This window comes from Hippocampus bargibanti, linkage group LG22 (genome assembly GCF_051943395.1).
Source record: "Hippocampus bargibanti isolate YZ-2025 linkage group LG22, ASM5194339v1, whole genome shotgun sequence".
NCBI classification, from domain to species: Eukaryota; Metazoa; Chordata; class Actinopteri; order Syngnathiformes; family Syngnathidae; genus Hippocampus; species Hippocampus bargibanti.
The window spans coordinates 7,613,276-7,629,636 of NC_142755.1; the positions used below are offsets into that span (position 1 = coordinate 7,613,276).

General features: G+C 42.3%; 2 protein-coding genes across 6 annotated transcripts in view; one reads left to right on the forward strand and one right to left on the reverse strand.

Moving 5' to 3' along the window:
* The window catches only part of itfg2 (integrin alpha FG-GAP repeat containing 2), a 22,646-nt gene extending 9,874 nt beyond the window's left edge, over positions 1–12,772 (forward strand). For 2 of the 4 annotated variants that reach the window (XM_088989233.1, XM_088989232.1), the window contains 11 exons: positions 1,939–2,034; positions 2,099–2,140; positions 2,199–2,367; positions 3,238–3,377; positions 4,623–4,780; positions 7,400–7,494; positions 7,572–7,625; positions 8,416–8,507; positions 8,585–8,702; positions 9,873–10,042; positions 11,237–12,770. In XM_088989233.1, coding sequence (XP_088845359.1) covers positions 2,032–2,034; positions 2,099–2,140; positions 2,199–2,367; positions 3,238–3,377; positions 4,623–4,780; positions 7,400–7,494; positions 7,572–7,625; positions 8,416–8,507; positions 8,585–8,702; positions 9,873–10,042; positions 11,237–11,725 — 1,530 coding nt within the window. In that variant the 5' untranslated portion in view covers positions 1,939–2,031 and the 3' untranslated portion in view covers positions 11,726–12,770. Of the gene's footprint in view, positions 1–785; positions 1,174–1,938; positions 2,035–2,098; positions 2,141–2,198; positions 2,368–3,237; positions 3,378–4,622; positions 4,781–7,399; positions 7,495–7,571; positions 7,626–8,415; positions 8,508–8,584; positions 8,703–9,872; positions 10,047–11,236 lie in introns of those variants that run through there. The other 2 variants (XM_088989231.1, XM_088989234.1) reach the window with 2 other exon arrangements.
* The window catches only part of nrip2 (nuclear receptor interacting protein 2), a 19,363-nt gene continuing 11,859 nt past the window's right edge, over positions 8,858–16,361 (reverse strand). Inside the window, exons 6-7 of one of the 2 annotated variants that reach the window (XM_088989239.1) lie at positions 16,188–16,316; positions 8,858–9,470 (exon numbers count right to left, since the gene is read on the reverse strand). In XM_088989239.1, the coding sequence (XP_088845365.1) occupies positions 16,218–16,316 (99 nt within the window). In that variant the 3' untranslated portion in view covers positions 8,858–9,470; positions 16,188–16,217. Of the gene's footprint in view, positions 9,471–14,103; positions 16,317–16,361 lie in introns of those variants that run through there. The other variant, XM_088989238.1, reaches the window with a different exon arrangement.

Genomic DNA, 16,361 nt, shown 5'->3' on the forward strand with positions numbered 1-16,361 from the left:
TTTTATGGAAACCTGGGAATGGATTATTCCCATTTTAATGGTTTCCTATGGGATTTTTTTTTTGAGATACACACTTTTTGGCTTACACACTCTGTCTGGGAACCAATTAAGTTCGTAAGCTGAGGTTTCACTGTAATTAAACTCACAATCACAGTAATAATACATTTCATTTATAAGCGCCTTTCAAAACTCTCAAGGTCACTTTACAGTCACAGGATCAGTTTTTCTGTGGCTGAGCAGCAGCAGCCACACGCGCCAGCGTTCACTCCATCCTTTTATTCAGCTTTTTTTATGATTTATAATTTTATTTATGGTTTTATTGTTCTTGTGTTTATTGCTCCGCTGTTCATTTTGATTGTAAAGTGTCCTTGGGTGCTTTGAAAGACGCTTGTAAATTAAATGTATTAATTATTATTATTATTATTTCACTTCCGGGTAGAGTGAACGCTGGTGCGAATGGCTGCCGCTGCTCACCCGCATAAAAAAATTCCAGTGACTGTAAAGTGTCCTTGAGAGGCGCTTAGAAATTAAATGTATTATTATTATTTTTGTTTGAAAAAAGGACCACATGCTTACACTAAACCCCTTGTCTGATCAAGTTGAACAATATGTCTCATCAAATTTAAATGTTACAAAACTTTTTACACATGAATATAACCCAAAGTCTTACATTGTGGAGAATAATTACCTTTTTTTATTCGTAAAGATCAAATCATGTGACCTTCTCATCTCATTGGGGTGTCTTGCCCCAAAAATGTATCGAACACTGCTCTCCTGTGGAGAAAAATAGAATTGCAGGGCTATTTTGTCCATTCTGCTTTGCCGTACCGTGTCCAGTCACGTGAGTATGTACACAGGAAGAGCGCGTCCGTACATTCGCTTCAAAATATACACACAAAAAAACAAAGCAAAAGTTATAGAAAAATAATTTCATGAATGTATCCTTGGAGGACAAGTGTTGAGTAAATACGCCGTTTTTGTTTTTTAGGGTTTATTTTAAGAACGTTGTCTTGCTTTGAAAGCTCAAATCTCACCCAAACTGAGGTCGAAGTCGCCATTTGACCACATTTCCTCGCTATGAGGTCGCTGAATTATGTACAGCGAGTTAGTTTGGACTTTTCTGGCACGCTTTTTCCTCACGCCATCTGCCTGGGAGATGCCGATAACGACACGGTAACCTCATTTTCGTGGCAATTTTCCAAATTTCTTTCGCTAAGACTTGACCGCTTTCATGTATCGTTCAATCGACTTTTCTGCCATCTTGTGCTCCTTTTTCATACCTGTGAGCTTATACGTTTTCCCCATATTTAATTCTCCTTGAGTTTTAGGACTACATAAACAGTCAATGCAGCGTAAGAAACCTTAGACTCTCTTCTTACATCAGATACAATTAGTTAATTCTTAAGTTATATGAGTCTGGAGTTTTCTAAGCTAAAAATGGGTCCGGTTGTACAAAAGGGAAATGCTGCCCCCTTGTGTCTTTGTGTCATATTAATTGTTATTTAGTTTTGTTTTTTTAACTTCAAGTTGGCTCAGCGAGAGTGGCTGCCTTTCCAGCAGCTCCTATATTTTGTTTTTCTACTTCTTTCTTTCCTTTCCCTGTCATAACTTTGAAATGCAAATTTCTCCACCGTGAGACGAATAAAGGAACATCCAATCCGATCCAAAAACATTGCAAGAGGTCTGACCGAGGCTTGAAACGCACCCCCGCAAGAAAAAAAACCCCAAACCCTAACAAAATCGGGAACTACGCTCCACTTCATGCTTTTCAATTCTTCTTTTCCTGTCGGCTTTTCCCTACAAGGGGTCGCCATAGCAAATCAATGTCCTCCATCTTTAGAGGTTTCAATTCCCAATTACAGATGGGAATGGCAGTGAATGAGTTAAAGTGCTTGCCTAAATGTGTTTTTGACATTTTCCTTGTGCATCCATCCGTAGCTGAACGAGCTCGTGGTGGGCGACACGAGCGGCAAGGTGCACGTGTACAAGAATGACGACAGCAAAGCGTGGCTCACCAGGACCTGCGCGGGCATGGTCAGTCAAATGGAGTCGTTTTTGCATTTCCGATCCTCAACTGAGAATCCCTTTTGTCGGTCAGCTGACGTGCGTCGCCGTGGGAGACGTGTGCAACAAAGGCAAGGTACGTCATCCGAGACCGGGGTGCGGCGAATGCGCTCTAATGAAAGGTACCGCCTCAGAACTTGGTGGTGGCCGTGGGAGCGGAGGGCTGGTTCCACCTCTTTGACCTGAGCGCCGCCAAGGCCGACTCGTCAAGTCAGCACGAAGGTTTGGTTGCGGATGACCAGAAGCCGTTCTTCACGCAGCACATCCCCGCCAACACCAGAGTCATCCTCATCAGCGATATCGGTACATCCTCGAGTATTACCGCTAAATTGCGGCCTTCGTTCAAGTCTTGACCCTTAAAGGACAACCGACGTCTGCGGACAAGTTGTGTCCATCATTTGTAAAATGGCTTCAAATGACTTCTACTGAGCGGATTTTAATAAGATTCCACCGCATATAGCTATATTTTACATTTTAAGACTCGCGCTGAATATTCAGGAAGTCTTGTTTTTGAGTTGGTGACGAGTCTGTACGTGACGTCACTAAAGGAGCGCCCTTTACTGTAAAAAAGACGCATTGTAGCATCCTTCTATCACGTCAATGTATTTTGCTGTACATGTTTGGTCTGGGGACCTCGTGTTGCACCCAAAAGCCGCCAGAAGAGGGCTTCCAAGCTCCATATAAAGAATTTATCAGCCTGTGGAAACGGAGGTGGCCACAGGAGGTCGCCATTTTGTGCCTCTTTTTTTGGGTGAGAGATTTTCCCCCAATGTTGCCTCAAAATGGCACAAATAAATTCTTTAATCGATTGCAAACATGTATGCTTTCCTCTTCAGAACTATTTGAATCGTATTCATAACTGGATGTGTAACAAGAAAGCATATTCTCACAATCTGAACCCATTGTTTTGATTCTCCAGGTGTGCAAGACGTCTTGGCGTGATGTCACGAACAAGGGGGCGGGACTTTCTGAAAACGGGCAATTCGCAGCTCAATTTTTTTGCAGATTTTGGACACTTGAAGTCATTTTTATTGCTGTTTTGCATTTGACTAAAAATATCATACCGCGTGTTTTGGCTAGTTTAGATGCTATCAAACGTTTTTCTGGTGTCAGTTAAGAAACAAAAAAGTGCCGTCGGTTGTCCTTTAAATTGTTGGTTTCTATTTGTGACAGACGGCGATGGACGCAGCGAGCTGGTGGTGGGCTACACCGACCGAGTGGTACGAGCGTTCCGGTGGGAAGAACCTTCAGACGCTTCCGATTCGGGCTCCGGTCAGCTGGTCCTGCTCAAGAAATGGCTGCTGGATGGACAGGTTCCGCCTTTTGCCTTTTTTCACATTTCTGGAAAGATGATATTCGACTTTTGAAATGTGCTTATAAATTCAATGTATAATCATAAGAATCATTTGAATGTTGTTTGGGTAATGTCATTAAATCTGACTGTGCGCTGGTGGAGGGAAGCAGCGCCTTCTGCTGGACGAAAATCGAATTTTCAATAGCATTAATTTGCATGAGTTGAGTAGCATGATGACACCCTGGCATGTTGACAAACATTTTTTGAATTCATCACATTATTTGTCCTAATATTAATTATTATTTATTATCACTGCCAGACCATGTGCAAAAAACACGTCCACTCCAGTGCCAGGGTTTTTGTCATTTGCACTCAAAATTCCAGGTCCCACAGAATATTGAGTTTTAGGACTATGACATATTATTATTAATAATAATAATAATAACAGTAATAATAGTAGTCATAGTAGTAATAATAATAATAGTAATAGTAATAATATTAGTAGTAGTAATATTAGTAATAGTAATCATACTAATAATACATTTCATTTATAAGCGCCTTTCAAAACTCAAGGACACTTTACAGTCACAGGATATTTTTTCTCCGGGTGAGCAGCGGCTACCACACGCGCCCGCCTTCACTCAACTTGGAAGAACATAAAGTAAAAAAAAAAAAAAACAGAAAAAAACAAAATAACAAATAATATGACAACACAAAGACACAGAGAGTCATTCATTCTTCAGCACTTTCTGTACCCTCTTTGTGACATGAAGCAGTTCTAGATGAAAGAGGAGAGGATCAAAGCGTTCTTTTCAGCAATGGATCAGAGAGGTCGTGGTGGAATGTGCACGTAAACATTCAATGCAGCGTAAGAAACATTAGACTTGCTTCTTTCATCAGAAAAAAAATAGTTAATTCCTAAATTATATGGGTACAGGGTTACCTGAGCTTGAAATGGGGGCGGCTGTACAGTACAATACAATACATATTGATTTATGTAGCGCTTTAACAACAGCTGAATTTGCAACAAAGCGCTAACATGGAAAAAAAGGGAAATGCTGCCCCCTCGTGGAAGCGAAAAAAAAAATTGCCAGAGGTCTGACCAGCGCTTTAAAAGCAAAACCCCAACAAATTCATGACTGGTTCTCTCTGTCATATTTTCAATTCCCGGATAAAAAAATGTGGGAATGGTAGTGAATGAGGTAAAGAGCAGAGATGACGAGCATTGACCAAAATATCCGTGGCATGCCTTCATGCGTTTCAGGTGGACAGTCTGTCAGTGAACCCGGGTCCCGAGGGCCTGCCGGAGCTCATGGTGTCCCAGCCCGGCTGCGGCTACGCCATTTTGCTCTGTTCCTGGACGCAGCAGGACTCGCCGGGCGGCGGCGACGATGATGAGGACGCCGCCGGCCCATCCGGCAGGTACCAAAAGTCGGCCGAGATCTCGCCGTCGTGTCATCAATTTGATTCACGTTTGTAGCGGCAATTTAAAGGACAACCGACGTCTCTGGACAAGTTGTGTCCATCATTTGTAAAATGGCTTCAAATGACTTCTACTGAGCGTATTTTAATAAGATTCCACCGCATATAGCTATATTTTACGTTTGAAGACTCGCTCTGAACATTCAGGAAGTCTTGTTTTTGAGTTGGTGACGAGTCCGTAAGTGACGTCACTAAAGGAACGCCCCTAACCGAAAAAAAGACATATTCTAGCAGTCCTTCCATCACGTCAATGCATTTTGGTGTACTTGTTTGATCTGAAAACCGTGTTGCACCCAAAAGCCGCCAGAAGAGGGCGTCCAAGCTCCATATAAGGAATTTGTCAGCCTGTGGAAACGGAGGTGGCCACAGGAGGTCGCCATTTTGTGCCTCTTTTCTGGTGATCGATCCCCCATGTTGCCTCAAAATGGCACAAATAAATTCTTTAATCGATTGCAAACATGTATGCTTTCCTCTTCAGAACTATTTGAATCGTATTCATAACTGGATGTGAAACAAGAAAGCATATTCTCCGAATCTGAAGCCATATTTTTGATTCACTAGCAATGCAAGACGTCTTGGCGTGATGTCACGAACTGGGGGCGGGACTTTCTGAAAATGCCCAATTCGCAACTCAATTTTTTTGCAGATTTTGGACACTTGAAGTCATTTTTATTGGTGTTTTGCATTTGACTAAAAATATCATATTAATATCATTGCATGTTTTGGGTATTTTAGATGCTATCAAACGTTTTTCTGGTGTCAGTTAAGAAACAAAAATGTGAAGTCGGTTGTCCTTTAAGTTCTTTTCGTCTCTACTTCAGCAAGGCATGAAGGTTTCCTTTACCATTAATGACAACAAAAAGAATAGGCTGTGATCCAAAAAAAATGTCGGCTTTATTTTATCTTGAACAAAAACCAAGGCTCATCAAAACGTGTGTAGAAAGTAAAAATAAAAAGTGAGTGAACATAACTTCGACACTGGCCTTTTATACTAACACGAAACACATGCTCTCGACACGATCTGATCACGTGACGTCAGGCGATCTGTCACTGATCAGGTGACTTTAGACCAGGGGTGTCAACGTCATTTTTGCTGCGGGCCACATTGTCGTTACGGTTTCCTCTCGAGGGCCGTTATGAATTTGGGGAAGCCATTAGAATGTTTAAATCCCCTCCACATATTACATATAGAGCGCACAACAAATTAATGAATAACTAGTTTTCAAATCTGAAGTCAAGAATAATGACTGTTATTGTGGTTTACATCTCAAAATATGAAATTTTGGTTAGGATTTTAGCAAGCATCATGGAATTTTACAAGTTTGATTTGCTTTCGCGGGCCCAAAAAAATGACGTGGCGGGCCAGATTTGGCCCCTGGGCCTTGACTTTGACACCCGTGCTTTAGACGATCCGATTTGGTGAATGCAGACGAATTAACGGACCTAAAGACAGGATGGGATCATGGAGCCCAGATACAGTGATACCTCAGCTTACAAACTTAATTGGTTCCCAGAAAGTGTAGGGTGAACGGTGTGTCTTCCAAACATTCATTTCTCATAGGAAACCATTTAAAATGAGAATAATCCAGTCTCAGGTCCCCATAAAACATAATAATTTGGACTAATTAAGCCTTAAAACTGCACCAAATAGACCTTATTTTATGTATAATAAATGTGCTATTGTATTGTAATGAAAGAAATACACTGCACTGTATAATAAAGTCACTTTATTTACATTTGTGATGGTCATTGATGGCTTGATGGAATGGCGTTGGAGGTCAAAGGGAATTGCTGTTTGGAAAGAGAGTCACATTCAATAAGGACTGTAATTAAAGAAATAAACTGTGCTATAAAACTACAATATATATATATACTACTGTATAATAAAGTTGTTTTATTTACCTTTGTGATGGTCGTTGACGCAGTTGCCTCTTGATGATATCCGAGTGAAGTTGCCGTGCTTTCTCGGCAATAATACACTGTTTCCCTGCTAGCTGCTTTTCATTAATCCAAATCAACAGAAGTTTTTCAACCTCTTCTATTGCCCGAGACCGTTGCTTCGACAACACAGAAACACCCTTAGCCGCACGTAGCAATGGTCGACTTAGCATACTGGGACGCTAAGTCACACAAACACGCACCTCGTTCATGTTTCTCAATAATCTCCTTCTGCTCGACTGTTCTTCGGCTTGACACCAGGCCTTGGTGGGGTCTTTTTCGGTCCCATAATAGCAAAAGTATCCTTGATAACAAACCACGTCTGCACTCAAAAGAAGGGGTGACGAAAACTAGTCCGCCAGCCACCGTGGCGCTGTGTGTGTTTCCCGAAAAGTAGTTTGTATGCCAAGATTATATTCTCGCAAATGTAATGTTTGTTAGGCGAAAAGTTCATGAGCGAAAGCGTTCGTCAGCCGAGGTATCACTGTACTTCAATATCGCTAATAAATTGACATTCAGCAATAAAACGAAACCTATTTCACCCTTTCAAACTGTCATGATACAATTGTAAACAATAACAAAAATCAATGTCACCGAAATTTCCTGATGACTTTTTTAAAGTGAGGGGCCTTCCCGAGATGTTATTCTTCATCTCACCACCGGGCGGATCCACAACAAGAACGTTTCCACGCATCTCATTGGGAGCATCAGCAAAGGTGAAAATCGTTTCTACGACCAATATCACCACTGTCTTTGACATTTGTAAAAAAATGTCACGTCGTGTCGTTAACAGGCTCAAAAGAAGAGTCGTCCAAATGTGGCCTCTTTGCTCTTTGCACTTTGGATGGTAAGAGCATCAATAATTGATGACAAGCGGGATGATGCGACCTACCCCAAGGCGCTTCGTTCAAATTAGACCACGGGATTAGAATCGAACGTCACCCAGCAGGGGGCGGGGGGGCAGCGGTTGCTAGCTTTTAGGTGCAAATCAGCAGTACATTTGCACCTAAAAGCTAGCAACCACTTATTTGACGACAATGAGGTCAAAATCTTAGCGAAAGAACACAGATGGGGAGTAAAAGAAGCGATTCTCATAAAACAACAAAATCCTTCATTAAAGCGGTCCGGTGGGGTGAGGTTCAATTTGGATCGTTCATACAATAGCCTGCTTAGGCAAAACAGGTTAGGCAACTTTCGTAATGCTGATGAGGTGATACCGGAGGGAGTGGGGCAAACGGGCCAGTCGTTAGTCGGGAATGTAGGAACAATCAGTGGGGCCGCAGGGAGTGGTCCTCTGCTCCCCCCAACCTGAGAGTAGGGACCTATCATAGCTGTGTCCGGCGCCGCCATGTCTGGACATTAGGGATATATAAATAGGGCCCATACGACCAGTCAGACTTTAGTTAGCTGACGAAGCCTCTTGGATAGGAGGCGAAACGTCCGACACCTTCAAATTTGTACAGATGACGGCTGAAGAAACCTTCTCATCGAAATCGCATGAAAAATAAGGTGATTATTTGATGAAACCTGAAGGTAGAAAAAAGGACCATTACACAACAACTATCACAACTGTTCTTGCTTTCCCGAAACGAGAAATTGAGGAACGTGTGCTAAAAATGGCAAATGTCGTTCTCCAGGGACATTGAAATTGATGGACAGCTCCGAGCAGCTGCTGTGGTCGGTGCAGGTGGACCACCAACTATTTGCCCTGCACAAGCTTGACGTCACGGTTGTGTTTATTTTATTTGATCCAATTTTTTTTTCTACACTGAAAAAAAAAGCAACGAAATGTTTTGATTGTTGCAGAGAGACGGTCGCGAGGAAGTGGTAGCGTGCGCCTGGGACGGCCAGACGTACATCATCGACCACAACCGCGCCGTGGTGCGCTTTCAGTTTGACGAGAACGTCAACGCCTTCTGCGCTGGTGAGCAAAAGCCTCCAATTTACCACTTACTTGATTTTTTTTTTTTTTATTGGATTGTATTAGTCTCGCAGTGGAGAAATGTATAGTTATGGCAAAGAAGAGGAAAGGAAGAAGTAGAAAAGCAAAATACAGAAGCTGCTGCAAAGGCAGCCCCATCTTGAAGTCAAAAACAAATAATGTGACACAACACAAAGAACGCAGACAGTTGTTCAATCGTGTTTGTAGCATGAAGCAGTTCTAGATGAAAGAGGAGAGGATCAAAGCGTCCTTTTCACCGGTGGATCATGGTGAAGTGTGCACGTCTGCTACATGCTAAATGTTGAAAGCAAACAAGGCGCTGTAGCGTCCATTGACACTGATTGTCTCACATCTCCTGTCTCACGTAAATCCGCTTCAATTCCAAGCCGCGACAGTTCCACATAAACATCAGCGCTCTGTGCTGACGCTACGTCTAAACAACAACAGAAAAAACTAAATAACAAATAATGTGACAACACAAAAAACACAGTCATTCAATCTTAAGAACTTTCTGCATCCTGTTTGTAGCATGAAGCAGTTCTGGATGAAAGAGGATGGGATCAAAGCCTCCTTTTCCCCAATGGATCAGGGACGTAATAGTGAAATGTGCACGTCTGCTACAAGCTAAATGTTGAAAGCAAACAAGAAGCTGTAGCGTCCATTGACACAAAGAGATTGTCTCACATCTCCTGTCCCACGTAAATCCGCTTGAATTCCAAGCCGCGACAGTTCCACATCAACATCAGCGCTCTGTCAAAACAATAAAAAAAAATGAAATAACAAATCATGTGACATAACACAAATGGCACAGTTATTCGATTTTTAGCACTTTCTGTAACCTCTTTGTTTCATGAAGCAGTTGTAGATGAAACAGGAGAGGATCAAAGCATCCTTTTCACCGGTGGATCAGGGACGTCACGGTGAAATGTGCCCGTCTGCTACAAGCTAAATGTTGAAATGCAAACACGAAGCTGTAGATTCCATTGACGAAATGACACATCTCCTATCCCACATAAATCCGCTTCAATTCCAAGCTGCGGCAGTTCCACTTACGCATGGGTGCCTTGCGCTGTTTTTTTTTCTTCTTCTTTTTCAAATTAAATAATGCATTTTCCCATATTGTTGTTTATTTATGTTTTGTGGATGCGCCAGGTCAATACACGTGCAAGGACGGCAAGAACAGCCCGTGTCTGGTCTACGTCAGCTTCAACCACAAGATCTACGTTTACTGGAAGGTGCAGCTGGAGCGCATGGAATCCACCAACCTGATGCGTGTGCTCGAACAGAGGCCTGCGTTTCAACGTCAGCTGGCGGCGTTGGGGGTGGGTGAGTACCTGAATGAACAACCGGGCCCCTGACACAAGACTCCAAAACGATTCTTCACTGTTTTTCAAAAGCCAAGCCTTTATGGGATAGAAACAAACAAATACGGAATTCCACCATACCACCAAACCAAGTTGCATAAATGTGCACACCCTCTTCTAACTGGAGATGTGGCCTCACAAAAATAGACTGCGTTCCATCGTGACATTTTCACATTAGATTAGATGAGCCTTTATTTGTCTCGCAGTGGAGAAATTTACATTTCACGGCAGCAAAAACAAAATAGAGGAGTTGCTGTAAAGACAGACACTCGCGCGGCGCCATCTTGAAATCAAAAACAACAAAAAAACTAAATAACAAATGATGTGACAACACAAAGACACAGAAAGTCATTCATTCTTAAGCACTCTCGGCACCCTCTTTATTGTATGAAGCAGTTCTACATGAAAGTGGAGAGGATCCAAGCTTCCTTTTCACCAGTGGATCAGAGACATCATGGTAGAACGTGCACCTCTGCTACAAAATAAATGTTGAAAGCAAACACGAAGCTGTTGACAAAAAGAGACTGTCTGACATCCCACGTAAATCCACTTCAATTCCAAGCTGCGACATACGCATCCGAATATGTTATTAAAACATCTGCTCCAAGCTAAGTTTTAAAAGCAAACCCTCTTTTGTCAACGGATGCTACAGTTTCATGTAGCATCCGTTTCACGTGAATCCACTTCAATTCCAAGCCGCGACATACGCATCCGAATAGGTTATTAAAACATCTGCTACAAGCTAAGTTTTGAAAGCAAACCCTCTTTTGTCAACGGATGCTACAGTTTCATGTAGCATCTCTTGACGAAAGAGATTATCTCACGTAAATCCACTTCAATTCCAAGCCGCGACATACGCATCCGAATATGTTATTAAAACATCTGTTCCAAGCTAAGTTTTGAAAGCAAACCCTCTTTCGTCAATGGCTGCTACAGTTTCATGTAGCATCCGTTGACGAAAGACATTATCTCACGTGAATCCGCTTCAATTCCAAGCCGCGGCAGTTCCACATCGCATTTCGTTCCTCGGAAGTTCTTTTGTATCTTTCTCCTCATTTCTCACTTTCCCCGCCGCCTCAAGAAGCCAGCGCCGTCACGTCGCCCCCCCCCCCTCCCTAAGAGGTGTTTGCTTGTCACCCCTCCTCTCCATAGGTGGCGAAAACCCGGCGGCCGTCAAATCGCTGCTGTCAGACGTTCTCTACAAGGACGGGCGCTGATCATCTTGGTCGCCTCCATTTTGTCCATAAACACTCAGCGACATACCTTCCCCTTACTTCTCCTTCTCCTGTGAAAAAGCCGCCGTCAATCAAAAAGCGCTTGAGTCACTTGACGCCGCCGTCAATCTTTTTTTTTTTTTTTTTTTTTTTTTCCTGCGACACGCTTCCTCATTCATCCTCCTCCTTCGCCGCTCTCCTTGCTAAGTCGGCCAAGATGGATGCCGATTGGCAGTCCTCCCAGCATCGTGACAAAATCATATTTTTCAAGAATACAAATCAAATCCCCGAGCGAGACTCCTCCTTGTCTTGGTTCGGCGGCGTTTGCCCAGCCATTTGTATCCGTGAACTTGAGCCGATCGGCGGAGACAGGCGGCCGCGCCGTTCGCCTCGGGAACTTGGTCACATGACACTGCCGCTCCGTTAGCATTGCAAAGGCAACCAATCTCATCCAATTTTTCTCCCCCTTGTAAAATTAAACACAAAAGGACATTTTTCTTATTTGCGAAAAGAATCAATAGTCTATATCTAATACAGTGATACCTCAATTCAATTGCTTCCCAGAAAGTGTGTGTAAAGCGAAAAGTGCGTCTTTCAAACATTAATTTCCCTTAGGAAACCATTGAAAATGAAATAATCAGTTCCCATGTCCCCATAAAACATAATTTTCTCCTAAATAAGCCTTAAAGGACAACCGACGTCACTTTTTTGTTTTTTAACTGACACCAGAAAAAAACGTTTGATAGCATCTAAAATACCCAAAACACGCAGTTTGATAGTTTTAGTCAAATGCAAAAGACCAATAAAAATGACTTCAAGTGTCCAAAATCTGCAAAAAAAAATTAGCTGCGAATTGGCGTTTTCAGAAAGTCCCGCCCCCAGTTCGTGACGTCACGCCAAGACGGCTTGCACACCTGGAGAATCAAAACAATGGCTTCAGATTGGGAGAATATGCTTTTTTGTTACACGTCCAGTTATGAATAGGATTCAAATAGTTGTGAAGAGGAAAGCATACATGTTTGCAATCGATTAAAGAATTTATTCCATGCCATTTTGAGGCAACATTGGGGGGGAAATCGATCACCAGAAAAGAGGCACAAAATGGCGACCTCCTGTGGCCACCTCCGTTTCCACAGGCTGACAAATTCCTTATATGGAGCTTGGCCGCCCTCTTCCGGCGGCTTTTGGGTGCACGAGGTCCCCAGACCAAACATTACAGTAAAATACATTAACGTGAAGGAAGGACTGCTACAATGCGTCTTTTTTACAGAAAAGGGCGTTCCTTTAGTGTCGTCACGTACGGACTCGTCACCAACTCAAAAACAAGACTTCCTGAATATTCAGCGCGAGTCTTAAAAGGTAAAATATAGCTACATGCGGTGGAATCTTTGTAAAATACGCTCAGTAGAAGTCATTTGAAGCCATTTTACAAATTATGGACACAACTTGTCCGGAGACGTCGGTTGTCCTTTAAAACTACAAGAAAATACCTTATTTTATGTATAATAAATGTGCTATTGTATTGTAATTAAAGAAATTAACTGTACTCTTAAAGAAATTAACTGTATTTGATAACAAACCACGTCTGCACTCAAACGAAAGGGTGAAGAAAAGTAGTCCGCCAGCCACCGTGGCGCTCCGTGTGGTTTGGTTCGTTTGCCAAAAACTAGTTTGTACGCCAAGATGATATTCTCGGGAATTTAATGTGCATAAGGTGAAAAGTTTGTAATTTAAAGCGTTTGTAAGCTGAGGTATCACTCTATTTGCATTATTCTATTTGTTCCAAATGCAGAGTGCACGGTGCCTCTTCACAGACATGATATGCCATCTTGAATGCGGTGCACCCGATGCAGGATGCTCAAGCAGTTTTTTTTGAATCCTGTGAAATCTCCAGAGAAAAAGTGTGTTTTCATCGTCTGGCTCACTCGCAGGGCTCTCGGGGGGGGGGGTTGCGGTACATAAGCCTCTCGACCAGACGAGCCCATCAGGAATGGTCAACATGCTTCCCAAAGCGACACTAGCAAAGGCTTTTTTTTTTTTCGGCGTATGCCGAGGTGTCACTCGCTCGCTCGCTAACAGGATGCGGCAAGGCGAGAAAGAGAGCGCGGCAGTAGGTCGAAGCGGGGATTTTCTCTCACACGCCTACTTGTATTTCCGATTTCGCCTTCATGTTGTGCTCGGTTCATTGCCGGCGTGAACAACGGGGGTGATAAAAAAAAAAAAAAAACACACCAAAGACGCCATATGTCAAAAAAATAGCGTGAAGGAGATGAATCCCAGTATTTAGTCGGCCATTCTGAGCTCCCCATTGATGGGAGTGAGAACGCAGTTGCAAGCTGTAAGTGAGTAATACATGTGTGCCCTTTAACTCATTCACTGCCAGACAATGTGCAAAAATGTGTCCACTCCAGTGCCAGGGTTTTTGTCATTGTCACTCGAATTCCAGGACCCACAGAATATTGAGTTTTAGGATGACATAAACATTCAATACACCGTAAGAAACCTTGAACTTTCTCATTTCATCAGAAAAAAGTTAATTCCTAAATTATATTGCGCTGGAGTTATATGAGCTTGACATGAGGGCGGCTGTCCCAAATACAATGTAAAACATGTACATATTTGTTGACGTAGCTCCACTCCATTGCCAGGGTTTTTGTCATTGTCACTTGAATTCCAGGACTCACAGAATATGAAGTTTTAGGACTACAAATAATAATAATAATACATCATTTCATTTATAAGCGCCTTTCAACTCTCAAGGTCACTTTACAGTCACAGGATAAGTTTTGCAGTGGGTATGCAGCGGCGGCAGCCACAAGCCGGGTCACTCGACCCGGAAGTAACTCAAATAGATAGAAAGCTGGCTAGATAGCCAATAGATAGCTAGCTACCTAGCTAATATAGGTAGATAGCTAGCTTGTCAGCTAGATAGCAAGTACAAGAACATTCAATACAGTGTTAGAAACATTAGACTCTCTTCTTTCATGAGAAAAAATTGTTAATTCCTAAATTATATGGAGTTATATGAACTTGAAATGAAGGCAAATGTCCAAAATACAATGCAATATTGATTTATATAGTGCTTTAACAACAACTGAAGCTGGAACAAAGCGCTAACATGGCAAAAAAGGGAAATGTTGCCCCCTGGTGGAAAGGGAAAAAACATTGCCAGAGGTCTGGTCAGTGTTATATCAACACCCAAGTAAGGAAAAAAAAAACAAAACCCGAACAAATTTGGGAATGGCGCTCTACGTCATATTTTAAATTCCCGAATACATTTGTGAATGGCAATGAATGAGTTAAACTGGTCTTTTCGTCTCTTTACGCAGTGATAGTCAAATCGAATTAGCTCCGAAAGCTAATCGCAAACTCACTAGCATCAGCTAGTTCCACGTAACCGCCTTCCAATTGTCTACTTGCTAGACACTTTCCAGAATAACAATTTTGGAAAGTGGACAGTGAATGAGTTAAAGGGGAGGAAAAAAAATAGCGAGAGATAGCCAGAATACATATATTTTTATTCGTCAGCCGGAGAAAATACTGTTATACAGAAGAAGAGCAGAGAGAAACACCCAAAAATAAACATCTATCCTATTTTAACGCTGCTGGTTGACGGAACGTCAAAAATAATCACAAACAAAAATCAAAAAGGCTTTTGAAGATGTGACATAGGCGGAGTGGGAAGGCAGCTTGTTACCCTCTGGCTTTTTTTTTTCTTCGGTGTGAGCCGGGAAAACACACACGCAGGGGAGGGAGACGCCACAACGTCATGCACGTAGACATATTTTTATATTTCGGAATGTGACTAAGTGTGTGACGGGCTATTTTTCATTGGTTGGGTGGGCAACCCAAAAAGTGCCTGTGATTGAAAATATCAGAATGTAGGTCAATTAGTACAGTGATACCTCCGCTAACGAACGCTTTAGCTCACAAACTTTTAGCCTCACAAACATTAAATTCGCTAGCATATAGTCTCTCAGTTTTCGGCGGATGAACACCAAAACACACGGTCGAACAGCGCCACGGTGGCTAGCGGACTAGTTTTCGTCAGCCCCTTTCTTTGAGTGCAGACGTGGTTTGTTATCGAGTGTAGTATTTTTGCTATTATGGGACCGAAAAAGACCCCACCACAGGCTAGTGTTCAGCCAAAGAGGACACAAAAGAAAATTACGGTCGAGCAGAAGAAGAAGGTCATCTAAAAACACCAACAACGTGTGCGTTTGTTTGACTTAGCGTCCCAGTACCAGAATGCTAAGTCGACCATTGCTACGTGTGGCTAAGGATGTTTCTGTGTTGTCTAAGCAACGGTCTCAGGCAATGGAAGAGGTTGAAAAACGTCTGTTGATTTGGATTAACAAAAAAGCAGCTAGCAGGGGACAGTGTGAGTGAAGGTATTATGGCCGAGAAAGCATGGCGACTTCACTCGGATATCAAGAGGCAACCTGGAATTTCGTCATCCATTGACAACTACCGTCACAAAGGTAAATAAAACGACTTTGTTATCCAGTACAGTTTAGTTCTTTGATTACAATACTATAGCACACTTATTATACATAAAATAAGGTATATTTTGTGTAGTTTTAATGCTTATTTAGTAGAAAATTGTGTTTAATGGGGACCTGGGAACGCATTATTCACATTTTAATGGTTTCTTATGGGAAATTAATGTTTGGAAGGTGAACTTTTTTCCTCACACACACTTTCTGGGAATCAATTATGTTTGCGAGCTGAGGTATCACTGTACTGTAAAATGTCTTTTGATTAGTGGATTTTCCCAGTTAAAATGTGACGGAATTTTCGAGAAAAACTGAACACAACTTTTAGAATAAATTTAAATCGTCATTTTGTTTTAATTGTCGGAAAATCCGGTGAAATTGGGAGTTTGTGACCTTTTTGAAGTTGAAATGTGAATGGGCGCTTCACGCTTTGGAGCTGTCGGATTGGTCGCCGCTCAAGAAGGGAATCTCCTCCTCGCCGCCCCCTAGCGACAAGACCCGGCGGTTCAGGTCCAGGCAGCACTGCAGAAAGGTAATTATGAGCGTATTCATTTTAATTTTGCTATT